A 19,726-nucleotide genomic window follows, 5' to 3' on the forward strand; every position below is an offset into this window, starting at 1 on the left:
GTCAGTGACTATAATCATACTAGGTTTTGATACAAACTAGATTGGGTTAGGTGTTTGAGGCATAACTTGCATGGATGAAAATGTAATACGTTACATTTTTTGAAGTGCCCTACTCCATTGCTTTTACTCTCCTTCTACCACTCTAGCTACTTGAAGCTCCTAGTTCTATTTGTCTTGGTGTCTCACCCATATCCTTTGATTTCCCTCTCCTTTCTTTTTGCTCCTGCTCAACTTCATGATTCAGCTATTGCTTTGCACTGTCCACAAAATGAAACCAAGAATAAACTTCCATCACTTTTTGATATATCCTTCTCCATTGATTTCTCTCTCCTTTTTTATTTCAAAGTAACTACCAAGACAAGAACTTTAGCTACGAATGTTGCTCAAGAGGTGAGCGTAATTGCGATGTTGCAACACCTTCCACTATCAAGTTCTTTACATGTTGCCTTCTCAAGTGCAGAGTCAGTTCGTGTGGTACAAAAGCTCCCTGTAAGATATAATGGGTACATTTTGTATGAGCTACCACCAATAACTTCATGGTCTCTTATGTAAGGAATGGAGCAAAAGAATAATGGGCATGTGCGGACACAATACACCACTAAGGGGTATTGTAAGAATGAGCAAAAGAGCATATTCTTTGCGATGCTATAATGTTGATTGTGCTTATACAGAGCGTAGTGGCTTGGTTAATGAAACTCAATGGAAGGGTAAGAAAAAGGTTCCTTCCATGGGCTGCGAGTGTTGAAAGAAGCTTGCAGATCTTGATCGAGAATTGAGAGAACTCAAAATGAGCTCAAGAACTGCTAATTCAGACCATGCATGCACCAAGAAATGTCCGACATCAAGATGGTGGATAATCTCATTCTGGATTCCGGAGCCAATCAGCATATGACGTATCACAAAGATTGGTATGTCACATTCAAGCCATGCAGTATAGAATGTACAGTACAAATGGGAGATAACTCTCAGCATCCGATCATGGGTGTAGGAGACATCAAATTCCAACTTACCACGGGTGAGATTTTCCATCTGTCAGGTGTTTTATATGTACCGAATCTCAAACGCAACCTCATATCCACAGCCCGTCTTACTGACATGGGCATGATTATTGAATTCAATACTGATGGTTGCATTATTCGTAATGAGGAAAGGGATTTCGCAAGCAATCTCTTTCCTTGTTAGCTGATCTAGAAGAAGTAAAAAATATTGTTATGATGGCTACTAGTCATAGCAATGCTAATCTGTGGCATAAAAGACTTGGTCACATCAATTTTCAAGCGATCAAGTATATGCACCAGCATGGTTTGGTTCATGGTTTAGCTCTTGGTCATCATCCTCGACTCGGTAATTGTGAAGCATGTGTCATAGGGAAACACACAAGAAGGTCCTTTCATCGACAAGGTCCTCGTGCTACTCTTCTGCTAGAACTTGTTCACACTGACATTTGTGGACCCATGCCAGTTCCATCTAAGGGCGGAAGCTATTACTACATGACCTTCATTGATGACTACAGTCGGTGGACTAAAGTCTATTTTCTTAGGCAAAAATCAGAAGCATTCCAACTTCTATGTTACAATACCAACACTTACCCTTCCTTCTATTTCTAGTTGTCCTGGGACCTATGAAAGATTTGCTAGGTGCTAGCGTTGTGGTTGAAATGAAGGCATGGTCAGCTGAGGGGTTCTTCATCATCCCCAAATCTATCCTCATCATTTCTTCTTCATACAGTGCATCCGCAGTTTGATCCCAAGTCAATCCTTTGTTCATCATGAGAGCACTTTGAAAGTTATGCCACGTACTTGGAAGTGATTGAAACAGCTTGAGCTTTTGTTGTTCCACAGGGACTTTATATGCATCACCTGCACAAGAAAGCTGATTAAACAGCTCTTTCATAGATCTAGCATGTGTTTTGAGATCCTTACCATCCACATATTGAAGATTTTCCAATTTGTGGAAGATATGTAAGATCTCGACCTCTGACCATTTCTCGTACTTGAGAATAAGCCATTCCCATAGTCCGTTGCTGGTGTCACATGGAGCCTCGAGCATGATCTCCTTCTTAAGGCTCAAGCCTATTGCTGCAAGTGCCTTATCCTCATTGATCTGCCACGTCTTGGCATCTGCTGCTGCATCGAGTTTCTTCTCAGCGCCAGTGACTATTAGATAATTGAAGTTGTCATCCTAAAAAGATCAACAGAATTATGATTAGCTCTGATACCATATGAAGGAAATAGCATGCAAAACACAAAGAATCGAAAAACAAGATTGCAACCTTCATAATTATTAACATCAAAAGTACAAACTGATCTTAGAGATCAACCATGATTATTCTCTACCTACAAAAGAGGAGGAACCATGTTCCCTTTTCATGTGCACACAAATGAGGAGCAGTGCGACGGTGCATGGTGCATGAAGAGCCTGCATGTGATCTCCTCTGTGGCGATCAACCCTTACACCATGCAAGTTGCATGTTATATATATCCTTGTGTATACGTGGAGATCTGCCACGTAATATATTGCCATGCAGGACGTGCATGCAACTAACACACACTCAAAAGAGGATTGAAAAGATGTTCTCGGGGCGACACGATGAACATCCTAGCAAATGGCCAAGGAAGGACTCTGATGATGATGAAGACCAAGCAGGGAAGGGGAGTTGGCCTCACGAACTCCTTTTGCAGTGGCCACACTAGGCAAGATGGCTCGCACCTCTGTCTCCTCCTTTCAAGGTTTTTTGCATGGCCCTTTACATGCTGATCGATATTTTATAGGCCATCCCTGATAGGGAGGACTTTTGAGTTACGTATCATAGTGTAGATGTGGTTGCCATCCTTCCTCCCCAAGCCCCAATTTTGTATCAGCCACCATCGCCAATCCGCGTAATCCCCTTTGGCTTTCTACTAGCAACCTTCTACGGTCAGGCTACAAACAAATAGACAGGTCGTGAAGACCAAGGCAACCAATCAGCGGACATCATAGAAAGTGGAGTACTGGGCAATTTTACATCGTATACAGGAGTTGCCCGTCCGACTGCTTCCACTCTGCCTGATTACTTCAAGTCCCTACTTCATCTAATAGAGAAGCTGCTCCAATAGCTACAACAAGAACATCAGTTTGTAATAGCATTTCATCTAGGTATGCTGGTCCCCTATCACTAAGTTCACCCGACGTGTCGCCACCGCCTCCCAACCAAAGCCATAGGTGCAATAGAAGCGGTACAATTACGTGCACCTAAGCATCATGGACTAAGACGTGGTCCATGTAGTGGAGCAATGGAAGGAGGAATGGTAGATCCACCTCGATGAAGTTCCTGTCAGTATCAATGCCTTGCATCCATGGCCTCCAACCCCGATACCAAGTAGCAAGGATCTGCTCCATGCCTCTCTCTTTGATCCGAATGCCCTAGACCCTCTCTCACTTTGACCGCCAACCCCAGTGACTATGCCAAACCCGGCACCCTTGAAACAAAAGAGGTGGCTTGCTTTGAAGATGCATCAGATCTCACAGGTCCAATTTTAAAGATCGGATCCAATATGTAATTCCATGAAGGAATTCTCATCTGTTGGGACATGGATGAAGTTAAGTCACAAACTAAGTGGAATAAGAACAGACCATGGCTGTTTCTATTGGCCAAGGCCCTTCTGGATTACTACAAGTACTTCTGTGTTGTGAAAAATAGAACAAGACTCAGACACTCTGAGAAATGAACGAAGACAGAAGCTGGATGCAATTCAATTACCAATAGTAGAGCACAATACAAGAGGCACCCTCAGCGGGTATATATGATCACTTCCTTCCCGTGGATCTCGTATCTACCCTGCACTCCAAAATTGGCTCCTTATTATCTAACCTACTTCTGACTACCTAATTCACCAAACTACACTCCCATCCAGCAGATAAGTCAGATGAGTTGTGTTATTACAAATATTTTATTTCAACAACTCCCACCCAATGTCAACACTCACACGCTATCTACTGTGTACTCATATGAGTTGTCTGCTGTTACAATTTTCTCAGGTTGGCAGAACACTCCCGCCCAATAAACAGTTCATTTGGGAACAGAGAGAGTTGTGGCGATCTCAAGGAAGAGGCTTCGTAAGGATGTCAGCGAGCATGTCCTCAGTAGGACAATATTCGATGTTGAGGCTACCGTTTTGGAGAAGTTCCCTGATGAAGTGATAGCGAATGTCAATGTGCTTGGTCACAGCAGACAAAGCAAGAAGGATGCGAACAGAGGAAATTCGAGTCACTGGAGCAAAGGTTTCAAAAAATTCCACACCTTCTCGTTGTGTGAATCCTTTTGCTACCAGTCGGGCCTTATGTCGAGCTATAGAGCCATCAGAATTCTTCTTGATCTTGAATATCCACTTAGTACGAATAGTTTGTCGCCCTGGAGGCAAATTGACCAGCGTCCATGTGTTGTTTGCATGGCAAGTTCACAGAGCTTCTTAAGCGAGGTTTTGGTGGTCTCGTTGAAAGGGCAAGATAGCAATGCAAAATACTTCCAGGGAAAACTTGAACATGCCTGGGACAAAAAGAATCGTTACTTGTTGGTGGCTACAAGACCAACTTGCATTGTAGAGTCGCATGATTATCTTTCCCTTTGTTTTCATCTGGCGTTGTTGAACTCAGACCATGCACCAGAACCTTGCTTCATTGTTCTTTGCATTCATTGACATTTGATGTTTGTTTATAGATCATGCGGTCGATACGCATGTGTTGGTAGCTTCGGTCCTGTGTCATAAAAATTCATGCCCTCCTAGAAAAACAAGCATTCCTGTGTTGCTTGCTGGTACGAATGCAACAAACCGTTATCGAAAATTATTGAAAATTTCGGCCTTCAAAAAGACTCCAGAAGATTGTTGAAGAAATCTCTTTAAGTCTTTTTTTTCATTTCCACCCAGTAGTGGTGAAAAGTTTACATAAGAAGAGGCAAACATTAACATTACAAGCCGGAAAATTCAAAGAGCCACTCCCAAACCATGATTAATGATGCAGTTGGCAGCATAGTTAGTCATAGTCTACTTATCTTATATGCTTGTGAAAGTGCAACATCTTGATCTCTAAGTGTGTAATGCATGTCTAATGTTGACTATTAGATGTGTGTGTGTTCTCTTAGTTTCTTTTTTTTCATGATAAAAATTTTCATTTAGAATCAAATATTTACAAGTTTGGATGTAGATGTAATTGCGAGAATAATTGTAAGTTCGAAAACTTATTCCATTCCCTTTTGACTTCCTTATCCAATCCAATACCATGTGTTCACTCGCAATGACAATCATATTGAATATATTATGTATACGCATAATGATATCACAACAAGTGCATATAAAACATACTATGTATGACATTATGATTATATTACATTTTTCTCATCGTAGCTACAATGGTGCATTCCAATGAGCGTAAGCGCAATGCCTAAAAAGGAGGCAACCATATGGACCGAAACAATGATGGCCTTTGAAACACTCGTAATGTGTTCTCAACAGCACTAGTCCCAATACACCATTCACTTTGTAACCAAAATGCACTTCCAATCAGCACGAAATAGTGAAATCAAACATGCACATTTTTATAAAAATAAATCTAACACATAGATTGTGTTCTTGGCATGCAAAAATGAAATGTTCTTGGCCACATACATCATTATCCCCTCGTCATTAAACTTTTGTACAAGTCGACATAATGTCTATTTTCTTTTATTTATGAAAGAAATCTGGACAAAGTAAATCCATGTGAGTCTAAGAACAATGAGATGCAACAAATATATGCCAATGGTTATGGTGTACTTACAATAGCACAATCCTTGGACCATTAGCAACTATAATCTGATTGGAGTTTGGTCCATCAAGATCCATGTTTATGATGACAAATGCGATAGTATCCATTACGGTCATATAATAACCTTTGTTGGAATGAATTTGAGAAGCTGCCTATTGCATATAGAGACTTATACTTCCATCTGGGTGGAAACACACGAAGCCATCAAATGGCTTTGCCTTGATCACAATTGTGGTTGCATCCAAGTGTAGTGACACCAAGGACGTGCCACCCTCACTAGGAGTTTTGAGAAGAATAGTAGGACCTTCTACCCGATAGAAATCATCTACTTATAGAACGTCCTTTAATTAAGTGTACAAAGGCGTGCGATACAGTCAATGCAACTGTCTCACAATACTCACTATCGATCAATCTACCCTCATGTATATGGGATAAAACAGGGTTCTTGGCTTTATATGTGCCATATTTTGCTAGCACTTTGCCCTCAAAAGCAAAGTATAGCATAGAGCTTTGACAACTGTGTAATGCACAAGTTCGTTCCACAAGGCAACATTTGTGATACACTCCAAGGCGCATTGGTGACACACTTGAAGGTGCATTCATGTGACAAGCCTCCAATCTTGGATATTGCCAAAAGGTATGTGCTCGTCTTCTTTCTAGTTTCATGTTTTTGTTATCGGCACCTACTCATCCATCCATTTGTGTGTTTGTGGCAGGTCTCTGGAGTTTTGAAGTTCATGAACTTGAATGTTCCATTAATAGAGTTCTAGTGTGAGGCATGCGCAATCCCTTGTGTGAATCACGAAGGAATCACAATCCAGCAAGACCATTCTGCTTTACTTGTAACAATGTCCAAGTCGTGGTGCATGTGTCTTCCTTGAAGGCTCGAGTCTTGCTTTGTGATGGCTCCTAGGTTCCTGTCCAGAAGTCGATGCTCTGTTGGCTTCATAGATCTTCATACAAATAGCTTGGTAGCCACTTGTAGCATGCTCATGGAGAGCATACCTTTAGGTCCCTTTATCATTGATAGTTTTGGTTTCATCATAGCTTTTAAGGAGAATGCATAGGAGTGTAGCAAGCTCTTTGTTCACTAGCAATTGATGATCAGATGGTCTTATTATCTTCCTAGCAATGCAATGTTTGCAAAGTGATGTTTTTCTCACGCTTACAAGTAAAGAGCATCAATGTTCTATTTACTATTATCTTCCTCAAACTTTTGTTGTTCTTCTTTGCGACTTCATGGTCTAGAATCTTTTGGTGATGAAATGCTTGTCAATATGTTGTGTCCTCTTCAAAAGACCTTTAACCTTCCATGATGCTTTGGGTTGCATTGTTGGACCTCTTGTCTTCTCCATCCAAGACAGATTCCCTTCTAAAACTCTAAAAAACACCACAGGAACAAGGTTTTATTTGCACATGTTCTCTATTTGCATATGAGTAGACAAAGAAAAGCAGCACACAATCACGGGTTCAACGTAACAAAGGAGTAGTAATTAATACATCTTCCAAATCAAAACAAGCTGATAAGGAAAACACAAGCTCAATGTCAAAGCTTGAATTGAGAGGTCTTGCAACCTCTTCATCAAATCCAAGTAGTTGCACAATCAACAGGGATGGACTCACATATCCACCTCTTCGCATACAATGTCACAAAGAAAGAAGATTTTCACATGAAGCACCCCTCCAACACTGATGTTTTCACTTGCTTAGTGGAGTTTTACCCAACCTATACTTATGACTCATTGCTTAGCATTCTTTCCTATGACATTTCATTGTCTCGAGACACCATGGCAACACCTTGGCATGCCCTTGCTCAAGCCTCCAACTCGATAGAACAATCAACTCTGACTAAGGCCCACATCTCATAGCTGCTTTAGAAGTCATGCCTTGATCTATGATTGCCTGAGAAGATTCTCTTGTGTGCTCATTGCCGAATTCCCTTTGCTATACTTTGAGGGGACGAGAGTGCTTTAGGTGTTTAAGGTGGCCACTTGTGCATCAACCAAAACCCATGTCCTCTTGCTTGATGAGTCGGCGTTTCCATGTCCTCTTGCTTGATGAGTCGACGTTTCCAACCACTGTCACCCCATTGGTGCCCACAATCAAGAAGCGCACATACACCCTGTGGACCAAAACAAATGAAGCATTGTTAAGATACCTACTAAGTAGGTCACCCAATTTGCTTGCCAGTGTTGTTGCCAAATTATATGACAAATAGTATTCACATGGTTGGATACTCCATCCAGGGCATTGTCAACAAGATATACAAAATGAAAGTGATTGCCATGTGTGAAGAAATTCCAAGTCATCCAAGAGCTTTGGTGGATAGTACAACATCACGAACTATCACCACCTAATCCTTTCAGGCACAACCATCCCACCACAAGGACAACCCATCTGGAACTAAGAAAAGGAAAACATTTGTAAAACACCACTCAAGCCTTTTCCATGAAGAAAACCAAGGAGTCTCCAAAGCTTCCTTATCATTGTTATGGCTGCTTGACATTCCACCACGAGTTGAAGAAATTAAATCCCACGGGTCGGTCTCCTTCCTTGAAATAATACATGCTCTCTTTCAAGTCCAAAAGAACAATCTGCCAAAATTTAGTATGAATAGAATAACATATTTATGGCAAACAAAGCAACTTACACATCTACCGTAAACAATGTCAAAGCATGACTCCTTTCGATAAGGATCTCATTTGCCCAAATATAATAAATACGATAACTCACATACACAAGCCACAATTATGGTTTCTATCAAGCAAAGACTTGAGTACACACCCAATTACATGAGCGGCTTGTGCAATCTTCTTTGACTTTGAGCACATTGCATGAGTTTCTTCATACTAGTCTTTACAAGGAAAACAATGTTCAAATAAATCCACTCTAGTTGGAACACATAACAAGCTTACAAACATCAATAGAGATGATTCTTTGCAGGATGAACTGGAGATAGACACACTAGTGCATGGTATATATACAAGCCAACAATTGGTTGACTTCAAGGACAAGACAATAATGCCGCCCTTCAAAAGAGTTGTATCCTTTGAGCATATTCAAGGATAGATTCTGTGAGGAGTTAGCAATCCCCACATTGTTTCATGGGATCAGTGCACGTACAATGTGTCTCCACAAACTTCCCATCAAGAGAGAAAATGGGAGTTTATAAATAAAGACAGATGCTTTGCACTCTTGATAAAGAACTTGTTTTTTAAGATGATGAAGATATTGGTTCGACATGTGCTCTCATCGACTTGGGTACGCATGAGGAAGACTCAATTAACATGCACAACAATCAATGAGAAAGGTGCATTGGTGGACACGAACATGAAAGAAAATTTGAATCACATTGGTTACTGTGACTTCACCTGCTTGAGAACTTTTGCGGACTACAAGCAACACCTAAAATGAAACCTCTTTGCCATGATTAGACAGCTTGGGCCACCGACTTTCTTCGTAACTTTCTCTATTGTTGAAAGGTTGTGGGAGCCACTAATTGATTGCTTGCATGCATTGCAACCCAAACAAGGTAATGAAGCTACAACCAACATACGTAACCTCATTCACTCGGATCCAATCGCAATGCTTGGTACTACATCCATAGATTCAAATCATGAAAACCTTGCTAACCTCTCATTATCACTTCCACTCACAAGTGCAACCATAGAATTTGTGTGTATCAACACAAACACAGCTGAAGAATGGACTTTGCTATTGAAACCATGCGCACAATTGAAAAACATGGACCCTCGAGCACACATATTTTCTTCAATGACATTATCAACAAATATAAAAAACTCAAACCATAGCTCCATCAAATGTGCCTAGCATAATTTGCCAACCTACACATGAAATCAAACTCAAAAACGCAAACAAGAGAAAGTTCAAGGAGAATATGGTTTAATAACTACACCAAAACAAAAGATGCTAAAAACCATTACAGAGAGATACGCTTGCTATACTTGGCTTTTCAGACATCGGAGCACTACCTAACTCTTGACTTCTCCACATGTGCCATGCCATATACAACCACAACAAAGATGAGATAGAAAACAACTGCAAACACTTCAATCCAACCTTATCAACAAGTAGTAGGCCAATTGCATCCACATCCTTGAGTGAGCAACAATCCATACACAATGATGACACTTTTGATCACGAAAATTAATTTACACGGTAAATCAAAACAAATCCACTAACCTCAACTCCAACTCCTGCCAAACAATAGTTACTATGCCATGTTGTGAAAAGGCAATAGTCAAGTAGTATGTAATCATTCAGGACACAAGCAAACTTCCAACACGGATTTGCTTAGAGCTTTATTGTTAGCGTACACTGGAAAAGAAACATACAACATTGGGGGGACAACTTCACTCACCTCTTCATTTGCTCCTCCTCACCTCAAACTACACAATGCTTCCAGTAGACAAGCTCCAAACTTTCTACGGAATATAAACAGATTGAGATGATCGTGGTCGATGAGGTCTCGTCAATAGGACAAAACACACTCATTGCTGCAAACATGCGCATGCGTGAGATACACTTGGACCCATTCGAGGACTTTGATTTCTTTTATGTGGTGACCTTTGTCAAGCAAGCCCAACAAAGAACTCTTGGATTTTTCAAGAGCGCTCAATTTCCTCTACAATCTTGACTTCTTTCTGGAGGTCCCAAGTTCTCTATTATGAGCTTTAAAAAACAATGCACTAGGAAAACAAGCTCTTCATGGACCTTCTTAACAAAATTCGATTAGCATGAGCATTCACTTGTAGACCTCCACACAATCGACAACACGAGCTGCCCTAAAGCACGCAGCACATCATTTTTACACAAACGCTGTCAAAGATAAACACGACAACAATGTGTTCAACGTGCTTGACAATACTCCACGCGTGCTAGAAGTGAAAGACACTAGTCGTAACACTTGTAGGAAAACAATATCCATGCCAATGGACCCCAAAAACCGCTGGTGGTTTGCATGCAAAGCTATGGTAGAAACTTGGCATGATTGTGGAGATTTGTTCAAGCAATCTAGATATCGGTGATGGGCCGGTTAATGGTGCAGACGTAATCTTCAAAGATTCACACACATATACCAAACTAGCCATTCTCTCGGTTGAGTTTGATGACAAGAAGACTGGGGCGCAAACACGGTCAAAAAAATAAGTTCCTCTACAACACCCCACCTTATTACTGTCTTTGGCAACAGTTTTCGATCGGGCCAGCAAAACAGCCTGAACCATTCATAGCTCATAAGGCCTTTCCATGGATTCCCTAGCATTCGATCCATCAAGCATAAGATCTCATGGCTTGGTTTACGCAGCACTGTGATGGGTGGGTGTATGATCCCTCCGCTCTTTATCAGCTAGCAAAGATTCAACAAAACTACATGTCTTAGTTCTTAGTCCTACTGTCTGAAAACCCATCTTACAAGGTCACGACCAAGCCGACTTTGGAGATGTCAACGACCAAAGGCCAACATTGCAATCACTAAACACAAGGTCATTCCACTTTCTTGTAGATAACTTCCTTTGCTATGGGAGCATTCTCAATGCAAGTGATGTTCAAACCATAAAATGGAACAGCTAATTACAATGCCTATAGCAATTCATGGATCAATGCTCATACAATGTCCCGCATCAGCTCTTCAAAAGTTATTTGTTCAATTCCAATCCAAATGTACAACCGTAAAATGAGTATGATAAAAATATTTAGCTATCTGCGAAAGGCAGGCCACTAAATACCAAGACATGGACTGCAAGATTTGATCGAAACAGTTAATGTATTATGAACCTAAAATCCCAATAAGCCGCTGTTCAATAGGGCTGTTAAAATAGTTGAAGAAAGCATATAAAAATGAACTCAAGTGGTTATTGACTGCTCATGACCAGCAATGAAAACATCCAAACGGTGGCTACCAATAGCCACTTTTAAAACATGCATCATGGAGTGATTGTAGAAACCTCATGAGCATTTCTATTTTAATAGGAACCAGGCATCTAATCATAGGAACCTCATGAGTATTTTCATTTAAGTAAATTTACTGATACTGCTGTTATACTTCTACTACTTTGCTAGGATAACAATACATTTGTATTAATTTGTGTCGCCATTTCCTGCAATAAAAATTTTAAGCCCATTTTTTCTGGTTCTCTCATGCCTTAAGATGGTCATGGCCAATCGTTCTTCATAAACTTAGTCAAGTTAAGAAATTCATAGATGACTTATTTGTTCAAGACATTTAATGTACAAAGAGCCAAACTCTTTTGCTTGGAGGAATTTATTCTCGAGAGATTTATGAACTTAACTCTATGACCAATGGAAGCTATTGTCGTTTCTTGATCTTCGCATTACTCAATCTTCTTTACGCTTAAAACTATGATAAACTTTCCAATTCTATAGGTTCTCTCGTCTTTTCTCTAGTAAGAGTGCATTTATCTCTCAATTTAGTAATTTAATTCTCAAAAAGGGCTATAATACAAGAAAAAGAATCAAGAAACTCTGCTCTCTCTTTTTTTTTAAATTAAATAAAACTCTGCTCTATCCTACATTATAATCATTATATCTTTGGAATTTCGGTATGTTTTGGATCCTTGAGCTAGAATCGAAATCCAAAGTGGGGAGCTTCAAAGCCTTTAGTTCTTAGGTTTTCTCTCTCTCTCTCTCTCTCTCTATCTATCTATCTATATATATATATATATATAACGAACTAATTTTTTTAAAAATGATCATATTTGTTTCCTCATGTTTGCATTGGTATTTGTTTTCTTATATGTACGTTGATTTATAATTGTTTCCTTGTGTTAGCATTTTCGTAGTTGTTGTTGTTATTGTGGAGGGGTTAGGTTGTGTTGTGGTGGAAATTTAACCTAATTTTATTCTCTCTCTCTCTCTCTCTCTCTCTCTCTCTCTCTCTCTCTCTCACACACACACTTTTTTTTTTGGGTGAAATCTTTGACTGATTATATTACAAGAGTAGCAACCTCAAAACAAGGTGCTACAATTACATCAACTGAAAATTTCAGTATATGCCAAAAAGACCTCATGATCTATGCAGCGGATCTGCAAGCAATCAAAGAAAGATTGCTGCAGAGAACGCCCGAAAAAGCCAAATAGAGAGAAAGTAGGATCACCAAAGACTTTACAAATCTTTTATGTCCATAAGTCCATAGTGCCCAGTGCGAAGCCAAATGAAGAAAAGATGAAACTGTTGGAACACTGAAAGGAAAGAGTAGAGTGGACACAAACTCGGAATACTTGCTTGTAGAATGAAGAAGAGTGAGGTCCTTAAGTAGGCACCTCATACATGCTCACTGACATCACTGATGACCTCAGAGCTCCACAATCATCTCCTCAATCTGCTCCTAGATTCTCTCAATCATCCTATGTGGCTCTCCACCACCTAACTGTGCTTGTGGGCACCTAACTGTGCCTCTAGCACTCACACATAGAAACATAAGGTGTGCCTGAGGCATACACCTTGAGATATCCCAACAGAAACTCCGGTCTGGATGGGTGAAACCCAAATAGTTAGAAGAACTTCCCAAACAGAACAGATGGGAATCTCGCTTGCAAGCGCTGTCGAAGCAGACCAAAAAACTCACGAGAGCACGAACAAAGCTAAAACAAGTGAGGCACAGTCTCCGAAGAAGCAAAACATCTATGGCAAAGTGCAGGAGCAATGTGTCGATGAGCCAATAGCTATCCACACACACACTTTTTTTTTTTGTGAAATCTTTGATTAATTATATTACATGAGTAGCAACCTCAAAACAAGATGCTACAATTACATCAACTGAAAATTTCAGTATATGCCAAAAAGACCTCATGATCTATGCAGTGGGTCTGCAAGCAACAATCGAACAAAGATTGCCGTAGAGAAGGCCTAAAAAAGCCAAACAGAGAGAAAGTAGGATCACCAAAGACTTTACAATTCCTATATGTCCATAAAGTCCATAATGCCCATTAGCGAACCCAAACGAAGAAAAGATGAAACTCCAGTCTGGATGGATGAAACCCAAATAGCCAGAAGAACTTCCCAAAAGGAACAAATGGGAATCTCACTCGTAGGCACTGTCAAAGCAGATAAAAAACTCACGAGAACACGGACAATGCCAAAACAAGTGAGACACAGTCTCCGAAGAAGCAAAACATTTGCGGCAAAGTGCATGAGCAATGTGTCGATGAGCTAATAACTGTCCAAATGGAAACATTCCCAAAAGAACTCGCCAAAAGAAAACCTATTGCCGAAGCGGTACTTTATAGGCCCAAAGTTGCTATGATCTTTTCCTCCACCACGTAGCTGGGCAATGCATTCGCCAAATAGAATCACCTTTCTCTGAAACCCAACGTTGAGGCAAAAGGATTTTATACAATGCAGGTACAGTAATCTAAGATAGCCTCAAAGGACAAGAAGAGACCCTGGAGAAGTCAGAGTCCAATCTTCTAGCCGGTCTTGGAGTTCCAAAGGAGGAATCGGAGCAAAAGGCGAAATCATAGAAGTAATAATGAGAGCCCAATCCATATGTAGTGACTGCTAGATAAAAGGGGAGCATAGTACCAGCATCATCTATAACATCAGCAACCGAGGTGATGCCTTTAAACGAGACAAAGTAGGAACGTCGAGGTTCTTGTAAAGCCAAGGAAGGCTGAAAGACTTTCGACCAGTGAATGCTTTCAGCTCTCAAAGAATTCCCAAGCAAAGATTGCCGTCCATTCCATTCCATATAAGAAAGAACATGCTTCCAGTCAAGAAGCAAGCGGGAGACAAAAGGGCAGCTAGGCAAAGTGCCATCAATGCAGCCAAAAAATAAAACCCATTGATCAAGTTGCCAATGACCAAACGCAGAAATACTGATATGAGTGGCCAGAATCCTAATCATAAGAGCTCAAGGCTGATCACCTTATAGAAATTGCAGCAGTATTTTCCCCCTGTGGGCAAGAATATGCACATGAATATCCATGATGTTCAATCCACCATGCATCTTGGGAGAACAAATGTGATGCATCGAAAGAAGCCTGAGACTTTTTCTGCCATGTTTGGATCGTATATGCCACAAGGATGGACTGCACTATTCGAAGATGAACATGCAAAGGTCGGGTTGCCAGTTTCCAATACTCAAGCTTTTTCCAAAGCTTAGCCAAAACCCAATCAGTTTGTTGTCGGCGAGTGAGTTCCCACCCCAAAGGGTAACCAAGATGACGAACAAACTGAGTGGGTGGAATGATATTCCCGGGCCATAATAGACTATGCCAGTCTTTGGAATGCAAAGGGAGTAGCTTAGACTTTTGAAAATTAACATGAAGACCAGTTGCCATACCATAAATAGAGAGGGCCTGCATCAAGGCACCAAGATCATGGGGCATATTCTTCGGGATAAAGAAAGAATCATCAGCATAAGCTTAAGCAACCATGCTGCGATTAGCATTCAATTCGAAGCCATGAAATGATCATGTAGCCACAAGATGATCAATATATTGCAGCATAGGATGAGTAGCAATGGCATACAGTAAAGCACTAAGAGGGCATCCTTGGCGGACCGAACAACGAAGAGCCCACTCATCAGAGATATCCCCAGAAAGAATGCAAGCCGCATTGCTATCTCTGTAAAGCCAGTAAATAACTTGCTGCATTTTTTGTCCAAACCCCAAAGCTCACATAGTTTGCGAGATGAAATCCCATTGAACTGTGTCAAAGGCTTTTGCAATATCTACCTGCAAGAGTAGAACATCCTGCTACGTGTATTTGGCGTATTCAATCCCAATATAAGCATTGGCAATGTTATCTGTGATATGGCGACATGGAACAAAGCCATATTGGAAGGGATGCAACCCATCATGCAAATAACCTTTTTTTTTCGCAAAAAGTAGTGCTAGTTATATTGCTTGAAAATGCGAGTACAAGAGGGCCTAAAGGCCAGCGGGCTGTAATCACAAAACGGATACAGCCCGTGGTAACAAAATAATAATTACAAGCCTCTCAGGGCATAATCATCGGAGTGTGGACAAACAGCCACGGTGGGGGGGAGTAATGCCACTGAAGACTCTGAGCAGAGTGCTAGAAGAACAATTCTTGCTGTCCTGAAAGAAGTCAATGTCTGTGGAGAGGCATCCAAATAAATCGCTGTGTCATCAGCCAACTCACTGTCAAGCAGCTCCTCTTCTCTTCTGATAGGAAGTCTCAGCCCAAAGATGTCAGCTTGAGATCTAACATAGATGCTCATAGCTTCGGCCACGAATAAAAAAAGGAAAGGAGCAAGGGGGCATCCCTGACGGACTGATCTCGAAATCTGAAATCTCTCACCCCTTACCCCACCAATAAGTACCTGGCTATGGGCTGACCTGTACAAAGAGGAAACACCTCTGATCCAAACATCAGTGAATCCAAAGCGTAGTAGGGTGCCCTCCAAAAAACTCCAATCTACTCTGTCATAAGCTTTTTCAAAATCCAACAGTAGAATGGCAAGATTCTGGCCACTCTGCACGGCCCACTCTGAAGCTTCCCAGAAAGAAAAAATGTTATCAAAAATACTTCTGCCATGCACGAATCCCGTCTGAGTGTCGTGGATAAGATCAGGGAGAAGTGGCTGCAATCGGAGGCTGATCGCCTTGGCCAGAATCTTGTAACAAGTCCCCAGAAGTGTGATAGGCCTCCACTGGGACAATAAATTTCTGCTACCTCCTTTTGGGATAAGGTGGATGAGGCCCTCTGTAAGCGATTCAGGCATCTCGCCAGAGTCCCAAATGGCCTGCATGGCTGAAGTAATATAGTCTCCAATCATATCCCAAAATGCAATGAAAAAAGACGGAGTGAGGCCATCTAAACCTGGGCACTTGCCCTTGTGAAGGGCTGAAAATGCAGTCCTGAACTCTGTGTTGGTGAAAGGTGCGTCAAGTAGAACATGCAAATCCGGATTCACCAACACTGGGATACTCTGCCAAATAGCCTGTCTAGCATCCTCTATATCGTGTGTCTCAGGATCAGCAGTAAGGAGGGTGGCATAGAAATCTGAAGCTATGCGTAAGACGTCATCTGGCTCTGTCTGTAAAACCCCATGTGAGTCAATAAGCTGAGATACACTCTCTCTACTATGTCTAGGGCCAAGAGTAGAGAAGAAGTGTTTATTGACTCTACCACCCATCTGAATCCAGAAGGACTCCCGTGCATGAAAGGCATACTCTGCTCTCTGATCAAGCAATAACTGCAAGTGAGCCCTCGCTGCAGCAAGGCGCTCCTGAATCCAAGCATCTGAAGGCCGTTTCTGCTCTTCCCTCTGCAAAGCTGCTAACTGCTGGCGAACACCAATCTCACGTCTGAGAATATCTCGTCTCCTGGTAGAAGCAACTGAGCAGTAAAAGTCACTAATACCAGAGAGGGCAGCGGCTAAATGTGAAGGATGTGGCTGCCCTCCCTGGACATGAGCAAACCATACCCGTAGGGCTGCCTCTGTAAGGTCCTCCTCTGTGTAAAAGGCATCTGGGATCCTGATGCTGGCTGATCGGCCTCTCAAGTGAGGCTCTGAGATAGCCAAAACAACAGGGAAATGGTCTGAGGTGGAAACCCCTGCAGCAATGCATACCGATCCCCCTCTGTCAAGTGCCCAGTCATCTACATAAAATCTGTCAATGCGTGCATGAATAGGCATCTGTTGCCTCCTGTTCGACCAAGAGAACAGGAGGGACTGTGGCTGAATAAGAAAGGCATCATCACACCAAGTATCTCTGCCACAGAAATGGAAAAGGAAGGCATCCCAAGCTGCTCTCTCCAAAGAGTGAAGTCCGCCTTCTCTACCCCCTTTTTTGTCTGAAGGTAACTCGACCATGTTAAAGTCACCTCCAATCACCCAAGAATCCACAATGGGGGCCCAGGAGAGCAAAGTCTTCCACATAAGGACACGTTCCCCTCTAATGTTGGAGGCATATAGGTTGAGGAAGCCAACCTTACGCCCTCCAATCAAGAGAATAATCCACTGAGCTCTAGAGGGGATAATGACTCCGTGCCCAACAACTAAGGGGAGAACCGACTGCGAAACTGAAATAGAAGTGCCTCCCCTAGTGCCCAATGCAGGCGACCAAAAAGTATGTCCTGAGAGCAACTTGCCTGACTTGGCACAATCTCTATAATCCAGCTTGTGCTCTTGAATAAATAATATATCAATGGGACCACCAGTAACACCTGGATGAAGCTGATCCCGGATCAGCTGTCTGCGGCGGCGATGTGGGACGCCACCTAGGCCCTGTATGTTCCAACTGATAATCCTCATCGACGGGAGGATGTAGAGTGGAACACCTTACCCGACCTAGTGGCGGAAACAAACCCCTCAACAGGGGAAGACCTCCTGGATGGAGGGAAGGAACCCAGTGGAGGAAAGTCAATAGGGGAAAGAATCCTGGCACCTGAAGAAGAAGCCCTGTCAATAGGAAATCCAACCACTGGCTCCCCAAAAGTAGCGGGAACAAACTCCTCCTCTGGGAAATCTGAACTCTCTGCCAAGGCTGAAAATGAGTTCCTGTGGAGCAATCCAGACACCGGAGTACGAAGGATCCCTTGTGAGGGAAGAGGATCAACAGTGTAAGCTATCCCCTTCCCCCTGTCTAAGGGAGGGAGTGAGGAAGGCTCTCTACCCGGTGTCTGCCCAGCCGCGGAAATCTCTCCGTCCTCAAGAGGAACATCTGGCAGTGCTGGATCTAAGGAAGAAGCTGCAACTGGGGAGGAGGTCGAAGCTTCAGCGTCTCGGACTGTGCAAGGTGAGACAGGAAGGACAGCTCGAGGTGAAGCAGAATCTACTAAGGTACCCTCGTGAACTGAAGGAGGGACCTGCACACGTACTGGAACCCACTGTAAAGCGTCACGTGTGCCTGAGGGAGGTGGGGGTCGAGGAGCAGGACCTGTACCACCCCCCTGGTGAGGCCGAGGAATAGGTACTGAACCTGTACCACCACCTGACTGAGCAGGACCGCCACGTGAAGAATGAGGAGCAGGAGCTGGACCTGTACCACCCCTCTGTCGAGGTCGAGGGGCAAGTGCCGGGTCTAATCTCCCCCCCTGTCCCCCCTGTCGATGTCCTGAGGCGGTAGCTGTACCAGAGGTCTTCTTAGGCCTTTTCTTCTTTCTGGGACAATCCCTGGCAAAGTGTCCCGAGGTCCTGCAAATCCTGCACTGGTCCTGCCTGCCTGAAATCTCCACTCTCTGGCGAAAAAAGGAACCATCCGGGCGCTGTATCATGACGTGGTCCATCTCGAGGTTAGGATCCTTGCAAAGGACCCTAACTCTAGGAACCCCATCAGCCTTGGTTGCCTCTGCTGCAGTCAATGGCAACCCAGGGAGGGGTGGGATCTCAGCAACTACGCCAAAATGCTCCCCAATAACAGAAAGAAGTCGATAGTAGACCTGGGGAAGCCCGGGGAACCTGATGAAGAGCGAAAAGAATTTCTTATCTGCCTCAACTGGGTCGAAACCAAGGTGAAAGGCTTCAAAGAAGATCTTCCTGTGTCCCAGGTGTAAAAGCTCGGCCTTGAGCACAGTGCTCGCAGCCTCTGGAGTGTCAAAAACAACCTGGAAGAAACCTCGTCCCAGAAGGCGAACATCTACCAATCGAGGAGCGAGGTCTGGGGGGAGAGCCGCAAGCATCCAGTCTCTGGCTTGGGATCTGGAAGGGTGAGACCCGAAGATGCGTGCTAACAAAGTGGTAGAGCACTCAATCTCTACATCCTTCCTGAGCTGCTGCAACTCGTCTTTAGAGAATGTGATAGTTTTCGCGGCCGGTGGAGATGGGATTGGCTGACGGGGAATCCATCGCCAATCAAGGTGAGGAGGCCGACTCGAACAGGAAAAAAGGCTCCTTCCGTTCCAAAAAACTGCAAGGGGCAAGGGAGGGGAAAGGAGGCTAGGAGGAAGCAGGGGGGAAGGGGAGGGAAGGAGGAGAGGGGCTAAGGCTGAGAG

General features: G+C 42.8%; 1 protein-coding gene across 1 annotated transcript in view; it reads right to left on the reverse strand.

Moving 5' to 3' along the window:
• Nucleotides 1–19,726, reverse strand: part of LOC147889416 (uncharacterized) — a 207,297-nt gene that overhangs the window by 11,196 nt on the left and 176,375 nt on the right. The window contains exons 15-16 of the mRNA XM_087391248.1: nucleotides 1,923–2,181; nucleotides 1,800–1,859 (exon numbers count right to left, since the gene is read on the reverse strand). Coding sequence (XP_087247374.1) covers nucleotides 1,800–1,859; nucleotides 1,923–2,181 — 319 coding nt within the window. The remainder of the gene's footprint in view (nucleotides 1–1,799; nucleotides 1,860–1,922; nucleotides 2,182–19,726) is intronic.

This window comes from Dipteris shenzhenensis, chromosome 20, assembly GCF_047967505.1.
Source record: "Dipteris shenzhenensis isolate YYH24624 ecotype China chromosome 20, Dip_SZ_1.0, whole genome shotgun sequence".
NCBI classification, from domain to species: Eukaryota; Viridiplantae; Streptophyta; class Polypodiopsida; order Gleicheniales; family Dipteridaceae; genus Dipteris; species Dipteris shenzhenensis.